This window comes from Oncorhynchus clarkii, chromosome 3 (assembly GCF_045791955.1).
Source record: "Oncorhynchus clarkii lewisi isolate Uvic-CL-2024 chromosome 3, UVic_Ocla_1.0, whole genome shotgun sequence".
Classification (NCBI taxonomy): Eukaryota; Metazoa; Chordata; class Actinopteri; order Salmoniformes; family Salmonidae; genus Oncorhynchus; species Oncorhynchus clarkii.
Genome location: NC_092149.1, coordinates 39,389,728 through 39,409,485, shown reverse-complemented (window position 1 = coordinate 39,409,485; position 19,758 = coordinate 39,389,728). Strand labels below are relative to the sequence as shown.

At 42.3% G+C, this 19,758-nt stretch overlaps 1 protein-coding gene across 2 annotated transcripts; it reads left to right on the top strand.

Moving 5' to 3' along the window:
• The first annotated feature begins 3,196 nt into the window (after positions 1 to 3,196).
• On the top strand, positions 3,197 to 19,458 carry LOC139395070 (vascular endothelial growth factor A-A-like). 2 transcript variants are annotated; one of them, XM_071142845.1, is made up of 7 exons: positions 3,197 to 3,895; positions 5,205 to 5,247; positions 7,568 to 7,764; positions 8,312 to 8,388; positions 8,843 to 8,875; positions 16,464 to 16,595; positions 17,869 to 19,458. In XM_071142845.1, the coding sequence occupies exons 1-7, from the start codon at positions 3,827 to 3,829 to the stop codon at positions 17,888 to 17,890; spliced, it is 573 nt and encodes a 190-aa protein (XP_070998946.1). In that variant the 5' UTR covers positions 3,197 to 3,826; the 3' UTR covers positions 17,891 to 19,458. The 2 variants fall into 2 exon arrangements, with proteins under 2 accessions (XP_070998946.1, XP_070998947.1); XM_071142846.1 differs by lacking the exon at positions 16,464 to 16,595 and having other exon boundaries at positions 17,869 to 19,447.
• Positions 19,459 to 19,758: the final 300 nt, after the last annotated feature.

Below are 19,758 nucleotides of genomic sequence, written 5' to 3'. Positions count from 1 at the left end.
GGCCTCCGACCGGCTCTCGGGATTAAGGACAGAGGTTATGGCCTAGAGTGGTGAAGTGGTTCAGCTTTGACCTTCAGGCTCACAAGGTTCGGCAGGGAGAGGTTTTGATGCAGTTCATTGGGTGGGGGAAGAAAACGTTTTAATATCATCCTAACACCCAAACTACTTATATATTATGATTTCTATAAGCATAAACATGAGTTCATCAGTGTCTTACTCTGGTACAAATTCATAGATTATCGAATCTGTCAAATACGTAATAAAAAGAGAAACAGACTTATAACCATAGCAGAAACTAAAAGGGGAGAAGGGACCTTGACAAACAGGTCTGAGACCGTTAGATAAGACATCTAAGATGGGACAATATGTTCCCACACATAGGGGGTCAAGGCTCAGATTCCTTGTCAAAGACATATAGAAAGTTACTTTTCATAGATTCCCTCAGCAAGTGTAACATCTCATCGTGTAGTGGATTAAGCGTATATGAGATGTGCCTATAATGCTGATGATACAGTGTGCTTACAGAGAGCATTGAGTTTGAAATGGACATGAGAGAGAGGAGAGTGAGAAAGAAAGAGAGAGAGAGAGAGAGAGAGAGAGACAGAGCGCGCAATCGAGAACAAGGGTTGACTTCTTGCAAATAATTACTCCCAGGCATGTGAACAGAGCGAAATGTACCTTTTCTTGCTATTGACACGTTCTGAGTGCAAATATGTTGTTGTCTGCTGTAAAATCATATGATTTCACTGATAAATGATGAGTCAAATGACTCCACAGTGTCCTCTACAGGTTAACCGTATCAGTTCAATGAACAGAGGGTGAAAAAAAAAAGCACCAGTGACTTGCCGGTCAAACCATAATCATCCCATAGAAGAGTAAATAAAACTTCACTTTTATTGGGATTCTATTCAGGTGACAAGTAATATAACCTACTCAGACCAAATTCACATGTAACCATCACAGACACAAGCACATATAATGACAACTCCCATTCACAGGAAATATAGAGGAAAGCAGACATGTATATTAGAATGAATATGCTATGGTGCCAGATACACCCTTTATTTAAATATTGATTACATATCCAGAGGAGATATCTAAACTCATGCTTCATGGGTAAATATGTGTGTGAGTGTTTCCAAATGGTATGCATGTGGAGTATTTCCATTCGCCTCACCCTTTGCTCATTAACCATTGGTCACAAAACCTTTCTATGCTCTACAATAGTCATTTGAATGTCAGTCATACTTTGAATAACTGTACTTTTCCATAGTTGGAAATATACTATTAAGTCTATTTGTTCTGTCTCCACAAATCTAAATATTACATTTTTTTAAAGGTTACTTTTTAAACACTACAAACTTTTGCATATAGGGGAAACACTTTGCTTTGTGTATGTGCATGTGGACAGAGTTGTTATACTCTCATTAACTCGATATTGAAACTCCTTTAGAAGCCTCAGGAAGCTAATCAACACAACAAGGTCCTCAGCCCTGGGGCTGTCCTCGCTATGGATCCTGTCTTGCGTGAGAAAGAAAGGAGAAAAGACAACAACGAGTGAGGTGAGGGATTGGAGAGGTCAGAAACCATGGAAACTATGTGGAGTGCCTCTCCCAAAGCAGTGTTCGAGAGAGAGCAGTGACCCATCGCTGTGATGGCGGAATACTGGTACAATGTTATAGTGAATGGGAAACATGCACGCTTCTACTGGGCCACAAAGGGATGGAGTTGGTGCAGGGGAGATGGGATTTAGAGGATATGGATATTATGTGCATATTTTGAGATTGAGTGCGTCTTCGTGAGAGTATGTTTTGAGGGACAGTATTGGGGAGATGCGGGACTGTTTGTGTGAGAACTAAAGCGAGAGAGGATAGAGGTTCTCTGTATCTCACTCTCTGTGTGTGTGTGTGTGTGTGTGTGTGTGTGTGTGTGTGTGTGTGTGTGTGTGTGTGTGTGTGTGTGTGTGTGTGTGTGTGTGTGTGTGTGTGTGTGTGTGTGTGTGAGATATCCCATCCGTACAGACTCATGCAGTCCCCCTATTAAATTAATTCCTTGTGTAACAAATATGTAGCAGGCATTCGTCTTCCCTACGCATAAAGATCAATTATCAGATATGTATGCCTTGTTCTCTTTTGATTCACATGACAGATGAAAGAGGATGAATATCAAAAACAATTGTGCTTTTGGGAATGCTTAAATGCTTAAACAAAACCTCCAATATCAAACAATATGTCCATGCAAGTCAAGAATCTGACATGTTTCAGTTGATTGTGTTGGCTCAGCCATGCCTAGCTAAGAGCTTCCTAAAGCTCACCTGAACACCAGTGTCATTCTCACTTGGGAACATATAATGAATGACATTTTCTAAAGTTTGACTTTCTTTCTAATAAAGATAATTTCTTGCAACTTAATTTCTTGCAACTTCCAGCACCTAGAAAGTGCTATGATAATGAGGCTATGGAATGAGCCTTTTAGGATTCCTGAACTCAGCATCATGTGTGTGGTACCACAAAAGCAAAACACCTTACAGCCCAGGCCATTGCAAGTCCCTCTCCACTCTTTCATACCTGAACATCCTCACCTACTGTACTCTGAATCCTTTTAGAGATCCAGGCATCTCTAATGTCCAATATAGGCTACAATCAGTTTAACTGATCAACTAAAAACATGTGTGCACCACCACATCCAAGCGCTGGAAGTTAAGTTGGGTGCAAAAGTGATTCCTGCAATAGTATAGGCCATGCCTGCTTCTAATTGGGTATTTTCACATTGTTTATGGTAACTCTTGCCAATACTTTAACATACAAAAAACTTTGGTTGAAAAATAAGAAGTATGTCAATTCTAATATTTACACAAAATGGTAAATGTCTATCACAATGATGAATGATTAAAAAGCTGCAAAAAAAGGCAACAAGAGACCATTTAAATGCACCAACAACACAACTAACTATTGGACATTTAATACTTACCAATTTAAACGTGTCATGTATTATATTTTTCATAAAAAATGTGACTTAAGCACTCACCAAATCGCACAATGTGAACATCACTATTAAATATTTTATGGGAGCGCGCCCACCATCCCCTCGCCACCAACCAGTAACGCCCACATTGGTGATCTAGCCAATGAGCGCAAACGTCGTCCTACGGTCGACACGTCCGATTGCTTAACGCAATAGCTGACGATCATAGAACAGTAAACGCGCTACCCGAGCGAGAAACGGACGTGCATGACAAGATCTCCCTATTCTGCGCCTGGACGTCCAAACCCAAAGTCATAGTAAAATACATTTAAAAGAGCAAGACAAAGGAAAGGGAGACCGTTTCAGTGCGTTTCAAGGAGGATTGCTAACGGATCACTTTGCATAGGCAACCGCTCACACTCACTGCTGTGATCAATGTCGTTATAACTCAGCCGCCGCTTTCACACAGTGGAGGCATTGCGTTAAGTTGCTTTCAGAAGTTGGTGAAAGTTTTCATCCTGGTGAGCAGATAATAGGACGGAGATGTTCAGTCCATTATGGGGTTTCTAATGTGGATGTAGAATAGAAATCTTGGAAGTCTCCGGATGACCGACGCGTTTTGGATGTTACCATTCTTTGGGGCTATTCTCTGAGATTCCTTAGAGGCGGTGGCAATACAAAAAAAAGAAAAAGGATTCCTCTCAGGTGGCACATCTGCTATGTTTGGATGGATTTGATTTTACTATAACCAAGTTATCAAGAAATTGTTGCATTTTTTGTGTGTTTTTTCTTTATTGTGTCTGATCCAAACGACAGCTGAAATTTTAGTACAACTGTACCACTCACCCTCGGAATTACAATCATGAACATTGGCAGTTTTGTACAATTATTATTTGCAGCGCTGCTTCAGCTTCATTTTTATGCAGTTAAGGTGAGAATTACATTTAAATCGGAGGGGGATCAGATGCGTTTGAATTATGAATACAATGCTGTTCATGTTTCATTAATGAGGTGATCGCCCTTATCGCACAACCACGTCCCTTGCTGCTAGGTGTGTAGGCCACTTACAATGTATTCACTTTCTGTAAATCATAGGCCTAATGAGAGATTTTATGTCACCTTTGAATGGTTTGACACACATTTTGGTCCTTTTGGGAAAAAGTGTCATAGGCCTATCCAATTAACGCTGTATTTTCTATTATAATTACGCTATTATTATTATTATTATTATTCTTATTATTATAACTTTTGAAAATGCACAATGCACCCGACATTAATGTCAACAAAATAGTAAACTAGGCAAAATTGGAATTTTGAGTGACGTAAAAGTGAAATGAGTTGCCTCATTACACTAACATAATCCAAAATCACTATTGTCGTGATTTAATTCAATTGGATTCCTATTGAATAAAATCACGACAACATAATGTCACTATTCCCACTGGCGCCACACTGGTTGAACCAACGTTGTTTCCATTGAACCAACGTGTAATAGAGGTGGAACTGATGTGTGTGTGTCCAGTGGGTTGATTCCAATATTGGCAATGTATTTGCTCTCGTTTTGTAGGCTAGTCTACTGTAATGAAAAGCAAAGTCCAGACGTCCTGTCTATTGAGAGCACAAGGATAGTGCAAACCTGTTGGCCCCTAACCGAATAGCCTCGCTGGGTCGCAGAAGGTATAAAGTGTCAACGTGTATTTCACTCCCTACTTAAGGCTAATAATAGCCCGTTTATATTAAACGTAGGCCTTGTTAATAAAAACATATTCGCTAAAATGTTTACGGTAATCCGTACAACCTGTAAACGCTAACAATGGGCAACTCAGTCTTTCATCTATACAATTACATAGTCTTCTTTCTCACGCAATATTGAAGAGCTATTGCAACAGTCTCGGTCCGGTGATAACGTGACTGAAGCACTGCTGTGATGCCATTGTCCCTCTGCACTTGCCCATAAACGGGATAGTATTCAATGAAGTCGGCTAGCTGTCAGAATAAAGAGGGAATGTATTGGAGTCTTGCTGTATAATAAGCTAATGGCTTACGGACATACCAAAAATGATTGTGCATGCAGTTCCATTATGGAAATGATGTATACATAATTCAGGGAGGCAAAACTGCATTGCCTTTTTTACAACGTGATGCATACATTGCCTACCATATGAAAAAATGTGTATGACATAGGCTAAGACGTGAAGCTTGCTCTAATGGGCTTACCTGTTGTTGTGTTTTTTTTACAGACAGCCCACATACCCAAGGACGGGGAGAAGAGTAAAAATGATGGTAAGTGCTGAATGTACAAATGTATTACAAGTGCAATATTGTAGAAGTTTCTTCTAAGTGTTTTACCCTTATTGGGGGATTTGTTGTGTGAATAGCCACCTAGTGGACATATTCTGAATCGTAATTTTCACCTTTTCAAGTTTAGGCCTTCAATGAAAATACGTTTTTGACAAATTGGCTATTGCACATGGCTATTGTCATAACAAAATCTTTACATTGTAGCAATGCTCCCTCTCTATCAGTGAGAGAAGATGGGTATCGTATAGGACCCCATGGTGCTATATTAGTGGTGAGTCCCTGAGTGAAAGGCTTTACTTTGGAATTACCACAAAAGTGTGTCCGATCTAAATAGTCTGGTACATGTTAACAGACAAGATTACTGCGTGAATTCAAGGCCACTGCTGAATTTGTCTTTTATTTAGCCTTTTTCTTCCTCCTCTTGTGATTTGGTCACATGGCAAACATATGGTCAGATTGTATCATTTATATTGGGCAAAGCATGCCAGCCTCGGTCCAAGGCTGTACACATGGCTATGTTTGTTTATTGACAGCGACAGAGTGTGTTTCACTTGTTCACTGTGTTCAAGGTTAGCCATGTTGGTCAATAGTGGACACAAAGGTTACTCACTGTCATACATCAGGGACTGGTCATCAGCAGAGAAAACACAGTGAATTTAATTGTGTTTTTTTATTCACAGCACAAGGGCAGCGACTCCCTTCCTCTTCTCTGACACCTGTTAGCGGCTTCTGACCTTCATTACACACACACACACACACACACACACACAATCGCATTAAAACAAATGTTGCCTAGGTACTAGAACTCTGCTAGGCAGACTGTGAAGCAGCAGCTGTGCAGAGAGAGACTGTGGGGCTCCGCAGAGCCAGAACAGCACAGGGAGACGTTTTGGGCTGGTGACCTTGGGCTGTAGACGGAGACACTCCTGTCTATGGCAGCGAGACAGAGTGACAGCCTTTCTCCCCCTACAGGCTGGCCTGGCCAGGGCCTGGGCTTCTCCTCTGAGAGCAGGTGCTGGGAGGGATAAAGGGAGGTATGGACACCGCATCTGCTGACAAGGCAGGTTTGAGAAGGAGTAACAGATCCAGCTACGGCAGGCAGGCAGTGGTGTCTCAGGATGTTGTTGTAGCATTAGGTGGGAACTGACCAGGCCGACTGATTAAGGGGTGGGCTGCCGGGGGTCACATGTCAGAGGTGAACCCTGGCACCGCACAGCCTGAGGGCATGGGCTGCTCAGATGACCTGGGGGTCAGGAGGGGGACGGTGTCGCTGGGAAACCAGTCCATAGGATGGAGCGTGCGGGATTATTCTGGGATGGAGATGGGTAGAGTTAGTCAGCATCTGATGAATTGGGGGTTGTATGTACAGTTGAAGTTTACATACACTTAGATTGGAGTCATTAAAACTCGTTTTTCAACCACTCCAAAAATGTCGAGTTAACAAACTATAGTTTTGGCAAATCAGTTAGGACATCTACTTTGTGCATGACACAAGTCATTTTTCCAACAATTGTTTACAGACAGATTATTTCATAATTCACTGTATCACAATTCCAGTGGGTCAGAAGTTTACATCCACTAAGTTGACTGTGCCTTAAAACAGCTTGGGAAATTCCAGAAAATTATGTCATGGCTTTAGAAGCTTTTGATAGGCTAATTGACATCATTTACATATAAAATACATTGAAATCATTTATATACATCAAATACATACACAAGGTGTACCTGTGTATGCATTTCAAGGCCTACCTTCATGTGTGTTGTGTTGTGGGCTTTAGACAGCTGTGAGCACATGAGCAGGTTTGACATTATTTTGCTGGGGGACATTAAGATCCTTGTCAGCACAATACTCTGCTTTGTTACATCTGAAGCCATATATATGTGGCTTTGTTCATCTGCTAAACTGGCTTTCGCAATGGGAACCACTCAGGAAACAAATGCCTGTACCTTTTGACGACCACAAAGGCACACAAGTACTCTTTTCCACTGCCAAACGGAACCAGAGCAGATGGGGGATTCTAGGAAGTAGAGGAGGCATGGAGAGTTAGGATAAAGGAGAAAAAGGGACACAACTGGGGAATGAGGGAGGAAAGGAGGATGAAAGAGAATGCATTGGAGAGTTTTACTAAGTGGAGAGGATGGATGTGCTGTTCTCTACAGCATAGCAGTTTTGTGGTAGGGTTGCCACTGATGTTACCGTCTTCTCCTCAAGGAATCTCACTGTTACTGACAGTTATCTACGGCACAGTGAGGATGAGAAGGAAGCAGGACTGATGTTCTCCCTCTGCTCTTCCTCCTGCAGTGGTCCCGTTCATGGATGTGTATAACAAGAGCATGTGTCGGACACGGGAGATGCTGGTGGACGTCTTCCAGGAGTATCCAGATGAGATTGAGCACACCTACATCCCCTCGTGCGTGGTGCTCATGCGCTGCGCTGGATGCTGCAACGACGAGGCGCTCGAGTGTGTCCCCACGGAAACAAAAAACGTTACCATGGAGGTAAGCTCCAACTCTCGCGGGGGTTATCTCACTTATAACCCCCTCTCTCTTCCATATCTCTCGGTGTCCTCTCTCTCTTCCATTCCTTTTCTCACTGGTTCTCTCTGTCTCGCTCTTGCTCGCTTTGCGTCTCTCTCTGTCCCATGGAAAAAGTGAAGCAGCAGGGGCCTGGCATGTCAGCTATTTTGTTTACCCTTGCACACCCTGTTTACGCCCCTGTTTTATGAGGTTGAAGTCTCTCTTGGCCACGGTCAGGAGTCAGGACTTACTGTTGGCATGAGCCTAAGGTGGAAAGGATTAAGCTATAGGAATGTGATCCAGCGCATGCCTGGCTATGGTGTCGCCCTGTCTTCATCGACCGGTTAGCTAGTGGCCAGACTGTGACCACTTTGTCAATGGACAGAGCAATCACTCGCTAAGAATCTCTGAGGTAGTAATGTTGCGGCAGATGAATTTGGTTTGGGCGGGGGGGATTGACCCAAGTAAGCGACTACAAACCCTTTTTCAACGTGAATTTTAATGTTTAATGTCTTATGTTTCTCTACAGGTAATACAGGTGAAACAGAGAGTATCGCAACATCATTTTCTGTTAAGTTTCACAGAACATCGAAAGTGTGAATGCAGGTAAGAATATTTCTCAGGCCTATAATGATTTCAGGCTTCAATGTTATTTTTCTTACTGGTTGGAGGTTCAATGCAGGTGTTTTTAATCTCAATATCAAATCATTTCTGGGTAACAATTAAGTACCTTACTGTGATTGTTTTCAATTAAAATGTTAAACTGAAAACTTGCTGTTATTGGCAGAGAGATTTGGAAATATCTTTCTTATTGGTCTATTAACTAATTATTTAGGCCAAAACTCCATCCTACCAAAACAGGCTGACATTTCAGTCGGTCTTTTCAAACAGCTCCTCCACTAAAAGGGCATTATCATAATTTTCACTATTTTACAGTATTATTCTAACCTCCATAGTGTGGAAATATATATAAAACATAGGAAATCATGTTTTTGACTGCACTGGGCCTAGCTAAATATAAAGCTAAATGTTTTGTTCTCTATTTTCCTCTTCATTTCAGACCAAAGCCAGAAGTTAAAGCAAAGAAAGAAAAGTAAGTACACGTTTTGCGTTGTTATTGAGTTATTTGTGGGGGGAGCTTTCTGTGTTCCATTTGACTCCCACTCTGATATTCAAACGGTCGAAACAGCTCTATCTGCCAGCCCCAAAATATCTCAATATATTGATTGACCAGTTTCCCAACCAATCATCATCCCTTTCTCACCACAGACGTTGTAACTTAACACAGAAGGCTGGGGCCCAATCCTCCCGAACCAATACGTATTCAGTATTCCTCATGTTTTTTGGCCACTGTACATGCAGATGAGAAGCAGCCAGCTGGACACTGTGGTACCAGCGACCATGTGGGGTAGCACTAATGCTAATAGTAACAGTGACGCTGCAGTATCTTCTACCCCTGCTGCACTGAGAAGTCAGCAGCTGCACTACTCCAGCTGATAGGATTGAGTCGATCATTTTAAAGCCTGGTGAGAGGAAGTGTTAGGGTGCCTTCTCTACTAATGATTGGGATTATCAGCACCTCATAGGCTCCTACACCGCACCACATAGCCCTGTCTCTCTCTTTTTTGCATAGCGATGGAGTGGAGGTAGAGGCCTAGTTCTCCATGTTCCCTTCCCGCCTTGTGGGAGTTAGTGGACTAGCAGCACACCTTATGGGGAAAAAACAGCCTCTCTCCTCTATCTTTACTGGTGCTGATAAGAGAATGGATTTTTTTTTTTACGGGGTTTGTTTCAGTTTGTCTTCCTGCCAGGCTCTGTTTGTTTTATGGCGGTTGGTTTAGTGCTTTACTGTGCGGCTGTAACAGTTGGGTTGAGGTAGTTAGCTTGCGCCAGACCACCCGCGACTGGCTGGGCCGTCCAGCAGCCTTCTTCTTAGCTCCAGTTGCTTAAGCCTGACCCTCGGCCCTCGTGGCTACTTCCACAGTGCAACAGGTGTCATTCAGTTAAACCATTTTTATTTTTAGAGTTGTAAATAGTGGATGAGCCTGGAGACGGAGACGCAGTGGACGTGGTTAGTTACAGGCAGTGTGGAGGGAGGGAAACCGACTGATGCAAGGGTGTGTGTGTGTGTGTGTGTGTGTGTGTGTGTGTGTGTGTGTGTGTGTGTGTGTGTGTATATATATATATATGTCTTTAGCTACCTCAGCTGCAGCTGGCACGTCAAAGGATGTCCCTTGTTTCTATTGGATAAGAACCACGTAGGGTTAAAGCCACATGGATCAGAGGAGGAGAGATGGGATCATGTTAGCTACCTGAGAGGGCTAAATCAAATCCATTTGTCATGGGACTGAGGTGAGCCTTGTCCTCGCGTTATGCCACACACACACCTCTGCCTGTCACCCAGCACGTAGGCAGACAGCTCACCCCAGCCAGGCCAGGGTAGGGTGCAGGGAAAAGACTGCCCATTCATGAGCTCAGACACACCTTCACTCTTTCACTCAAATGCATACTGTACGTAATACCCTCGACCAACACTTGGGACTCTATCTTAACAAACCTAACTCAATGGTAAATCTAAGGGCAGGCGGTAGCGCTGTAGGTTCAAGTAGCAATTTTCACTATTACAATTATCTGCGCACTTGATGGTGTTGGCGCGAAAGGGCTGGGTGTTGATGAGTAAACTAGTTGTGGGTGTCGAGGCTTGGCCCCTCACTGGCCTATCAGAACGTGCTCCATGGCGAAATGTGTTGTTGCTTCAAGTTGTGTATTTACAGTATTTTATGTTTTGACTTGGAATAAACGCCAATTCCAGTGTGTCTGGTATATTTTTTTAAATGGCTTACAGAAACTAAATAACAAATTGAAGACCTATCTTTGCTAAATACGTTAACTTGAACCCATTTGCAGTCCACTTTGTTCTAAGTAATTGCAAGGCATAAATGGCATTCCCATATAGGATAGGGGCTAGGCCTACTGTAAATTGCATTATAGCTGAGCACAGACATGACAAACATTGTCAATAAGCAATATTAAATTCACTATTGATAAGGCCTACGAAGAGAACGAATAGCTCTAATCAAATTCTAAACAAAACAAATAAAACCAGGAAGGTGAATCATTCTAATAAGATAGATTGCTTGTTATTACAACCATTCTTTCTTTTTTTAAAACAACAATAAATAATTGTAACATGTAATGATATCATCAAATTGACATGATGAAAAGAAGCGCATTGCTGTTGAACCAGCCTTTGTTATAGTAGGCCTAATGAATGAAACGGAAAACAGGCAATTGTTACAGATAACTTCTAAATGCGAGGTTCACCTGTACTCAACGAGGTTCTCATCTTTCGTATCATGATTGACATGACTTGTAGCTTACATCATGGAGGAGGGGAGGTTTACACACATCCAAAATGGGACCGAATGACTAAAATAATGTGGGCCTACCTCTAATGCATTAGATCAAATTTATTTATAAAGTCCTTCTTAGATCAGCTGATATCTCAAAGTGCTGTACAGAAACCCAGCCTAAAACCCCAAACAGCAATCAATGCAGGTGTAGAAGTACAGTGGCTAGGAAAAACTCCCTAGAAAGGCCAGAACCTAGGAAGAAACCTAGAGAGGAACCAGGCTATGAGGGGTGGCCAGTCCTCTTCTGGCTGTGCCAGGTGGAGATTATATTATTGTAGGTAAAAAGGGAATGTCAGCTCACTGTTTTACTCCTCTCAAACGTTATATTTGAATAAAGCTTTGGTGATTTTAAGATTTATTTCCAAGCGTTCTCAGGAGCCAAACCCTGTATCGACAGTCTTGGGTAAAAAATCCTTAATTGAGAGGAGAGGAGGCTATACTTTGAGTCTATGTATGCGGATGACTCAACACTATACACGTCAGCTACTACAGTGACTGAAATGACTGCAACACTCAACAGAGTTGCAGTTAGTTTCAGAGTGAGTGGCAAGGAATAAATATTTCTAAATCTAAATGCATTGTATTTGGAACAAAACACTCACTAAACCCTGAACCTCAGCTAAATCTTGTAATAAATTATGTGGAAATTGAGCAAGTTGAGATGACTAAACTGCTTGGAGTAACCCTAGATTGTAAACTGTCATGGTCAAAACATATTGATGCAGTAGTAGCTAAGATGGGGAGAAGTCTGTCTATAATAAAGCGATGCTCTGCCTTAACACTATCAACAAGGTCGGTCCTACAGGCCCTAGTTTGTCGCACTTTGACTACTGTTCAGTCGTGTGTTCAGGTGCCACAAAAAAGGACTAAGGAATATTTCAATTGGCTCAGAACAGGGCAGCACGGCTTGCCCTTGGATGAACACAGATAGCTAATAATAATAATAATATGCATGTCATTCTCTCCTGGCTCAAAGTGGAGGATAGATTGACTTCGTCACTACTTTTATTTATGAGAGGTTGAATGCATTGCACCGAGCTGTCTGCCTAAACTACTGGCACACAGCTTGGACACCCATGCATACCCCACAAGACATGTCACAAGAGGTCTCTTCACAGTCCCTAAGTCCAGAACAGACTACGGGAGATACACAGTACTAAACTCAGCAAAAAAAGAAATGTCCTCTCACTGTCAACTGCGTTTGCTGAAAATAAACTTAGCATGCGTAAATATTTGTATGAACAAAACAAGATTCAACAACTGAGACATAAACTGAACAAGTTCCACAGACATGTGACTAACAGAAATTGAATAATGTGTCCCTGAACAAAGGGGGGGGGGGGTCAAAATCAAAAGTACAGTCAGTATCTGGTGAAGCCACCAGCTGCATTAAGTACTGCAGTCCTCATGGACTGCACCAGATTTGCCAGTTCTTGCTGTGAGATGTTACCCTACTCTTCCACCAAGCACCTGCAAGTTCCCAGACATTTCTGGGGTGAATGGACCTAGCCCTCACCCTCCGATCCAACAGGTCCCAGACGTGCTCAATGGGATTTAGATCCGGGCTCTTCGCTGGCCATGGCAGAACACTGACATTCCTGTCTTGCAGAAAATCACACACAGAACGAGCAGTATGGCTAGTTGCATTGTTATGCTGGAGGGTCATGTCAGGATGAGCCTGCAGGAAGTGTACCACATGAGGGAGGAGGATGTTTTCCCTGTAACGCACAGTGTGGAGATTGCCTGCAATGACAACAAGCTAAGTCCGATGATGCTGTGACGCACCGCCCCAGACCGTGACGGACCCTCCACCTCCAAATCGATCCCGCTCCAGAGTACAGGCCTCGGTGTAACGCTCTTCCCTTCAATGATAAACGCGAATCCGACCATCACCCCTGGTGAGACACAACCGCGACTCGTCAGTGAAGAGCACTTTTTGCCAATCCTGTCTGGTCCAGCAACGTTGTTGCCTGTGATGTCTGGTGAGGACCTGCCTGCAACAGGCCTACAAGCCCTCAGTCCAGCCTCTCTCAGCCTATTGTGGACAGTCTGAGCACTGGTGGAGGAATTGTGCGTTCTTGGTGTAACTCATGCAGTTGTTGTTGCCATCCTGTACCTGTCCCGCAGGTGTGATGTTCGTATGTACCGATCCTGTGCAGATGTTGTTACACTTGGTCTGCCACTGCGAGGACGATCAGCTGTCCGTCCTGTCTCCCTGTTGCGCTGTCTTAGGCGTCTCACAGTACAGACATTGCAAGTTATTGCCCTGGCCACATCTGCAGTCATCATGCCTCCTTACAGCTTGCCTAAGGCACGTTCACACAGATGAGCAGGGACCCTGGGCATCTTTCTTCGGGGTTTTTCAGAGTCAGTAGAAAGGCCTCTCTAGTGTCCTAAGTTGTCATAACTGTGACCTTAATTGCCTACTGTCTGTTAGTGTGTCTGTTAAGCTGTTAGTGTCTTCACGACCGTTCCACAGGTGCATGTTCATTAATTGTTTATGGTTCATTGAACAAGCATGGGAAACAGTGTTTAAACCCTTTACAATGAAGATCTGTGAAGTTATTTGTATTTTTACGAATTATCTTTGAAAGACAGGGTCCTGAAAAGGGGACATTTCTTTTTTTTGCTGAGTTTACATAGAGCCATGACTGCATAGAACTGTATTCCACATCAAGTAACTCATGCCAGCAGTAAAACTAGATTTAAAAAACTGATAGAAAAACACCTTATGGAACAGCAGAGACAGTGAAGCAACACAAACATTGGCACAGACACATGCATACACACACACACACACGATACTAATACATGCACATTGATTTAGTACTGTAGATATGTGGTAGTGGGGGAGTAGGTGCCTGAGGGCACACAGTGTGTTGTGGAATCTGTGAATGTATTGTAATGTTTTTAAAATTGTATAAACTGGCTTAAATTAGCTGGACACCAGGAAGAGTAGCTGCTGCCAAAGCAGCAGATAATGGGGATCCATGAGAAATACAAAATTCAAATAAAACAATTATTCAAAGTTTTTTTAATGTTTCTATATACAATGTATTCAGGCACCAAAAGCACTTTAGGCTACTATTGTTCCATGCGCATATGGGCATTGTGCGTCACGGCTGTATAGGCTGAGTTTCCGCTGTCAACATTCATGCCATAACCAACTGTGTTACCACTAAAACCAGCTTTTGGTTAGTCTTAAACATCCCTATCAGCGCTGTCTGAATTTAGCACTTTGGATCATGTTTTTTAGGACACGCCTAAAATATTTTCACCCCTTCCATCTGAGTGCAAGCGTGCTGATATAAGACGGGTAAATTCTCGAACCTGGCGCTAGGGCCGGAAAATGTCTGCGGTATTTTTTTACATGACGGAATTGCAAACTAACGTGCATTTCACATTAGTGCCGCCTTAACGGCAGCCGAAAATAGAGCCCTTGATATGCACAGACTGATTTACACAGGCAACAGTGGATGCATTTACATTGACACGCGCATTTACATTGAGACACACATTCAAAAAGGGATCGATCCCACTGCTTATTAGGAGACTAGATTAGAAGGGAGATGCCTGACTTGATTGATTGTCTCCTCTTTGGCCCAACCTCTATTGATTGAACTCTGTATGAGTGTCCCTGCTTCCACTTTAGGTGTCTCTTCTCTTTTGCCCTGTTCTCTATTTTCCAGGGGCAATGACCGAAAGAGAAAGAAAGAGAGAGACACTGGCACGATGGGGTCTGAGGCCTCTTCTGTGGCGTGTCCACACATGGGCACTATATCTCTCTTGATGGTTGGTTTGATATTGGAGGACCTTGTTTTTATCTTGTAAAATGCAAGCCTCTTAGTTTGGCATGAGGAGGCTCCATTTTTTTAAAGGAATTTGTATGGCATTTTTTTTGTATGGCATTTGCACCACTTAAGTCCATGGCGAGGGCAGTAAATGTGAAGTTGACGTGAGTGAGAACTGTCAGGTAATGATGATGTCCGAATGAAGCATGGCTGTTTTACCACCCCCTCACTAATCCATGGCAGCAGAGTCGATGCCATGTTGAGTCTACACGCTGCTAGGAGTTTGCTCTGTTTCTCTGTTGCCTTTTTGTTTTCGCTGATAGGTGGATGGACCAACACTGTTGTCTTAAATCTCGACCACTATATAGTGCCAATTGGTTTGGTTACTTGAAGTAGACAGGCTTGGCTCAGTTTGTTCGGTTAGAGTTATTGTGGCCTTGAGTGGTACACCGAAAAGGGCTGCTTTAGGTTGCTTTGTTCCTGCTTTTAGACGGGACGGTCTAGAACGTGACCCAGACGTGATCTGACCTCGCATAGCTAGTAGAAATACGGCCAACTGCGTCGTCTGGGACGAAGCGTAGCTTCACCTCGTCTGGTGCATCGCAGCGGTCCCCTGTCTCTGTCCTTGTTTTGTCTTCGGTGTGTGCCCCATATCTGACAATGTTCACCTCCATAAAATATACTGCATCTTTAAGCACCAGTGATGGCATCTACTTTGACTAGGCTAGTGAAATGAATACGATTTAGATTTGTCTTTGATCTGTATTTCACAATCCTTACATTGTGCTTGAGCCTGCGCTTGCTCAGCCCAACCGTCATCCTAATGTCATCCTAACATCCCATTAAGTTGTGGCGCTCATGTGAGCACGTCTGTAGGGTAATTGTAGTGGGAAATATCGGCAGATTTTGGGAGGGATGGGTTTTTAAAGATGGCTGCTCCCTTGTGAGCATGTCATTGGGTGGATTGGGAAGCAAATGCTATGTGTTCTTTGTTTCTGCTGTGGCCTTTATCTTATCACATGCACCTGTTTTGTGTGTCTGTGTGTGTGTGTGTGTGTGTGTGTGGCTGTTAGTGTATATGGTGCACATTTTCTCATTCAATGTTGCTCTCATTGACCCAGTCACACATGTGCTTGTCATGCGATTTATAGAGGATGAATGAAAGAGTGGGTGAAAGTGTGTGAGTGTATGCAAGCATGATCAGGGCCATGTGTGTAGAAAAGTCTTTACACGTGCTCTCTTTCAAACCCGATCACAATGCGCCACAACCGCAAACAACCTTCACACCACCCAGCGGCTACAGAAGTATTGAGCTGATGTTGCTCAAATGTTCTTCCAATGTCGGTGCGTTGGGGGGGGGGGGGCAATGGGTTGTGGTTTTGGATGGTGCATGAGAGTCTGTCTGCACCCTTTTTCTGCTGGATACGCTCTATAGCTTAGACCTCTCTCTCTTTCTCCCTTTTTGCTTCCCTTGCAGCCACTGTGAGCCTTGCTCAGAGAGAAGAAAGCGCTTGTTTGTGCAGGACCCTCTCACCTGTAAATGTTCCTGCAAATTCACACAATTAGACTGCAAGTCCAGACAACTTGAGTTAAACGAAAGAACTTGCAGGTTTGTTTACGAAATATTATGATAAACAACGTGACTTGGTCTCTACTCCGCTCACCCACATCTACATCCCTCCACCTTTTTTATACTTCTGTCCTTTGCCTGATTTCTTTTCTCCTGCATGAGAAATGCATGCTTCTCAGTTTCTTATAGACTGTTTTTGTTTGATTTGAGAATTGTGTGGGACTGTTTGCTTGTAAGTGTGTTTGTATTGTCTGTCCTGTGTAATGTTCTGATACTCTTTTTAGCATCATCCTTGATGTTAGAACTGTGACTCTATTATTGGGTGTTCTATAAAGATAGTATATTTTATCTAGCTAGTATAGTGTATTCCCTTTGCATGGTAGACACTTAAACTAGACAATATGCAAAAAAACAGCCCCTTTATGCTATATATATATATATATATAGCATAAAGGGGCTGTTTTTTGGGGAATCTATATAAAACCCAACCCCCTACACACATCAAGATATGTGTAGGCGGTTGGGTTTTATGTGTGTGAGACCATATTGGGTCAGTCTGTAGTATTGCCCATTTATTATAAGACCCACAGTTATCATCCTACTTATCTCCCAACATAGTCTCCTTATCTCTTTCCCATCGCTACATGTATGTATATATATATAACCACCTGCGTAGGAGGGGAATTTTAGCATCCATTGTTGTTTTTAAACTTCTACCAGTCTTGGTCACACAAATAGACAGACATGTTTATAAGTCAGCACAGTACAGGACTCAAGCCATAACTAACTCATGCACGACACTAACACTCAAAGGGAAAGTGTTTCCCTTGGTTCGTAACTGTGAACAAACAGGCTCTTAATGTAGAGCTGGTGTCCATGCTGCTCGTTTCTAATGGTCCTACTCATAACTCCTACGAGAAGTAGCCCTAAACTCAATTACTAATCGGTGATTAAAACTCCATCTTCATTGGTTGCAAATAATGGCTGTATTCAGTCAGTGGCCCAATGGAGAGCTGACTGCTTCCACACTCCCACAAGGCCTTGTGTTGGTGACCTACCTTGACACTACTATATACATCCCTGACCTTTGAACCTTAGGGGCCCCCCACACAGTTTGCTGGATTTAGAGAGCCACACATGAGTGGGGTGACCAGCAACCTTGATTCCAATTGGTCAGGGGAGGAAGAGGGAGGAGCTGCAGGAGTTTTCCACATTTGGGGTGATGTGATTGGCTCCAGGCTGCACCCCTGCTGGGAGGATGATTTGTTGCCCACCTTCTAACCTACTGTCTGTCATGTCTTGTCATCCACAGATGTGACAAACCAAGGAGATGAGATGAGGAGAGGGGGACAATGAAATGAAGGAATATTTTCTTGGCACAGCACTTTGAAACCTAAGGACGCATTCCCTGAATGGACTGAAAATTACAATGAAAGAAGCAAGAGCGAGCGATGGAGAGAGACTGAGATAGCAACACGCTGTTGTATATTTCTAAGATATATATTCTAAAAGGACAATGACATTGTGTATTGCTGCTATAATAAAAAAATGAGACATTATAAAGTGAACGAATGCGCCACTGTCTGGCGTGTGAATTGGACAAATGTTTAGTTCCCAGGGTGTTTGGGCCTTCGCGTGGATAGGACTGAGAGTTTTTGTAATTTTATGTAACACTTCACTGGATGTAGGTCTGCTGTGGATATGAGTATCTTAAATATATCTATATATAAAAAACTAAGAGAAATTGTGACCATAACTTCACTGAGAGGTGCAACGGGAACATGCTTCTCCTAGACCTTCAGAGGTCTGAGAGAACTGTCAGAAAGCAGAACTACCTCCTCTGTGGGGTTAAGTTTTTGTCACCGCTGTATCTACTAATACCAGATAGGACTTGATGTGAGAATAATTCTAAAGGGATATTAAACGTAGGTATGTATGGAGACGAGACAATCCTGAACTTGATTCTGTCTTCCGCTTAGGAGCAGTGGTATTCAACTCACCACTGTCAAAATCAATAATCTCTATTTGCTTTGTTTAATGTCTTCATTTGTTTTCCAAAGATATAATTGCACACACACATTAAAGAATAGTCCGTTTTAGAAAAAATATTGATCTCTATATACTTACCGAATATCCCTTTGTCTAGTACAGTACATCTAATTTATAATGCTAGAATATTTTCAGTATTCTGTGCATTTAATTTATATATTTATATTCAGTGTTATGGTTGATATTGATTTTACTTCAATTTTAATTTTACTAGAATGTTATCACCAATCTGTTTGGCCATGGAAAACTGTAGACATATTTCTTTAAAAAAAGAACAGATAGATAAACTTCAACATTCCTGAAAATGAGATACTGTATGTTTTGTTGGGCTAGAGAGGCTGGTAAGCATGTGTCTTGACTTTGTTACAAACAACCCCTGCCACAAACATCTTTGTGAAAAGATGCCCAGCCAACATTGCAGTTTTAGGCGGGACATGTGTTTTTGCACTTGAGTGCCCGAAGACACGTCGTGAGGAGGACTGAGGGCGTCTCCCTGACCTTGGTCAGCTTGGGAAAACTCCACACTGAGAGACTGAGACTCTGGCCAGCCCACTTTAGCCAGAACAGGACTTGGCCTAGTGGGGAACCAGGAGCATTAGGAGATGATTCTCTCTGCCCTTTGATGAAAAAAGAAACATTCTATTTGTATTTCCATGTCAGAAATGCTATTTGTTTGTTGTATCATGTACAGACACATTTTTAGTATATTTTCACATTAATATATTTATTGGTGCTGTAAAATTATCCGTTTTACAATAGTAACATATTTTTTTGTTTTAGTGTAACTATTAACTATATTTATTTAGAAAATATATTGTTTTTTATTAAACAGAAAATGCAGTTCTCTTTGGAAGCCTCTTTTTAACTGTTTTGAAATTACCTCTGACATTTTGATCAATCTAAAATAATTTGATTAAGTAACAATACAACACAATCCTACTTTATTAATCATTCCTAAGCCAATTGATTAGGCATCATAAAAGTACAAGACTACAATAAAATACATGCAGTGCCAAAATAAAGGAAACAACAACATTTTAATTTATTTGACCTTTAACTAGGCAAGTCAGTTAAGAACAAATTCTTATTTTCAATGACGGCCTAGGAACTTGTTCGTGGGCAGAACGACAGATTTTTACATTGTCAGCTCCGG

Bases quoted from the DNA above. Each gene is read 5' to 3' on its own strand.
- LOC139395070 (XM_071142845.1), top strand. From the start codon at position 3,827: ATGAACATTGGCAGTTTTGTACAATTATTATTTGCAGCGCTGCTTCAG. The intron at 8,389-8,842 runs GTAAGAATATTT...TCTTCATTTCAG, and splicing joins CATCGAAAGTGTGAATGCAG to ACCAAAGCCAGAAGTTAAAG. The intron at 8,876-16,463 runs GTAAGTACACGT...CTTCCCTTGCAG, and splicing joins GTTAAAGCAAAGAAAGAAAA to CCACTGTGAGCCTTGCTCAG.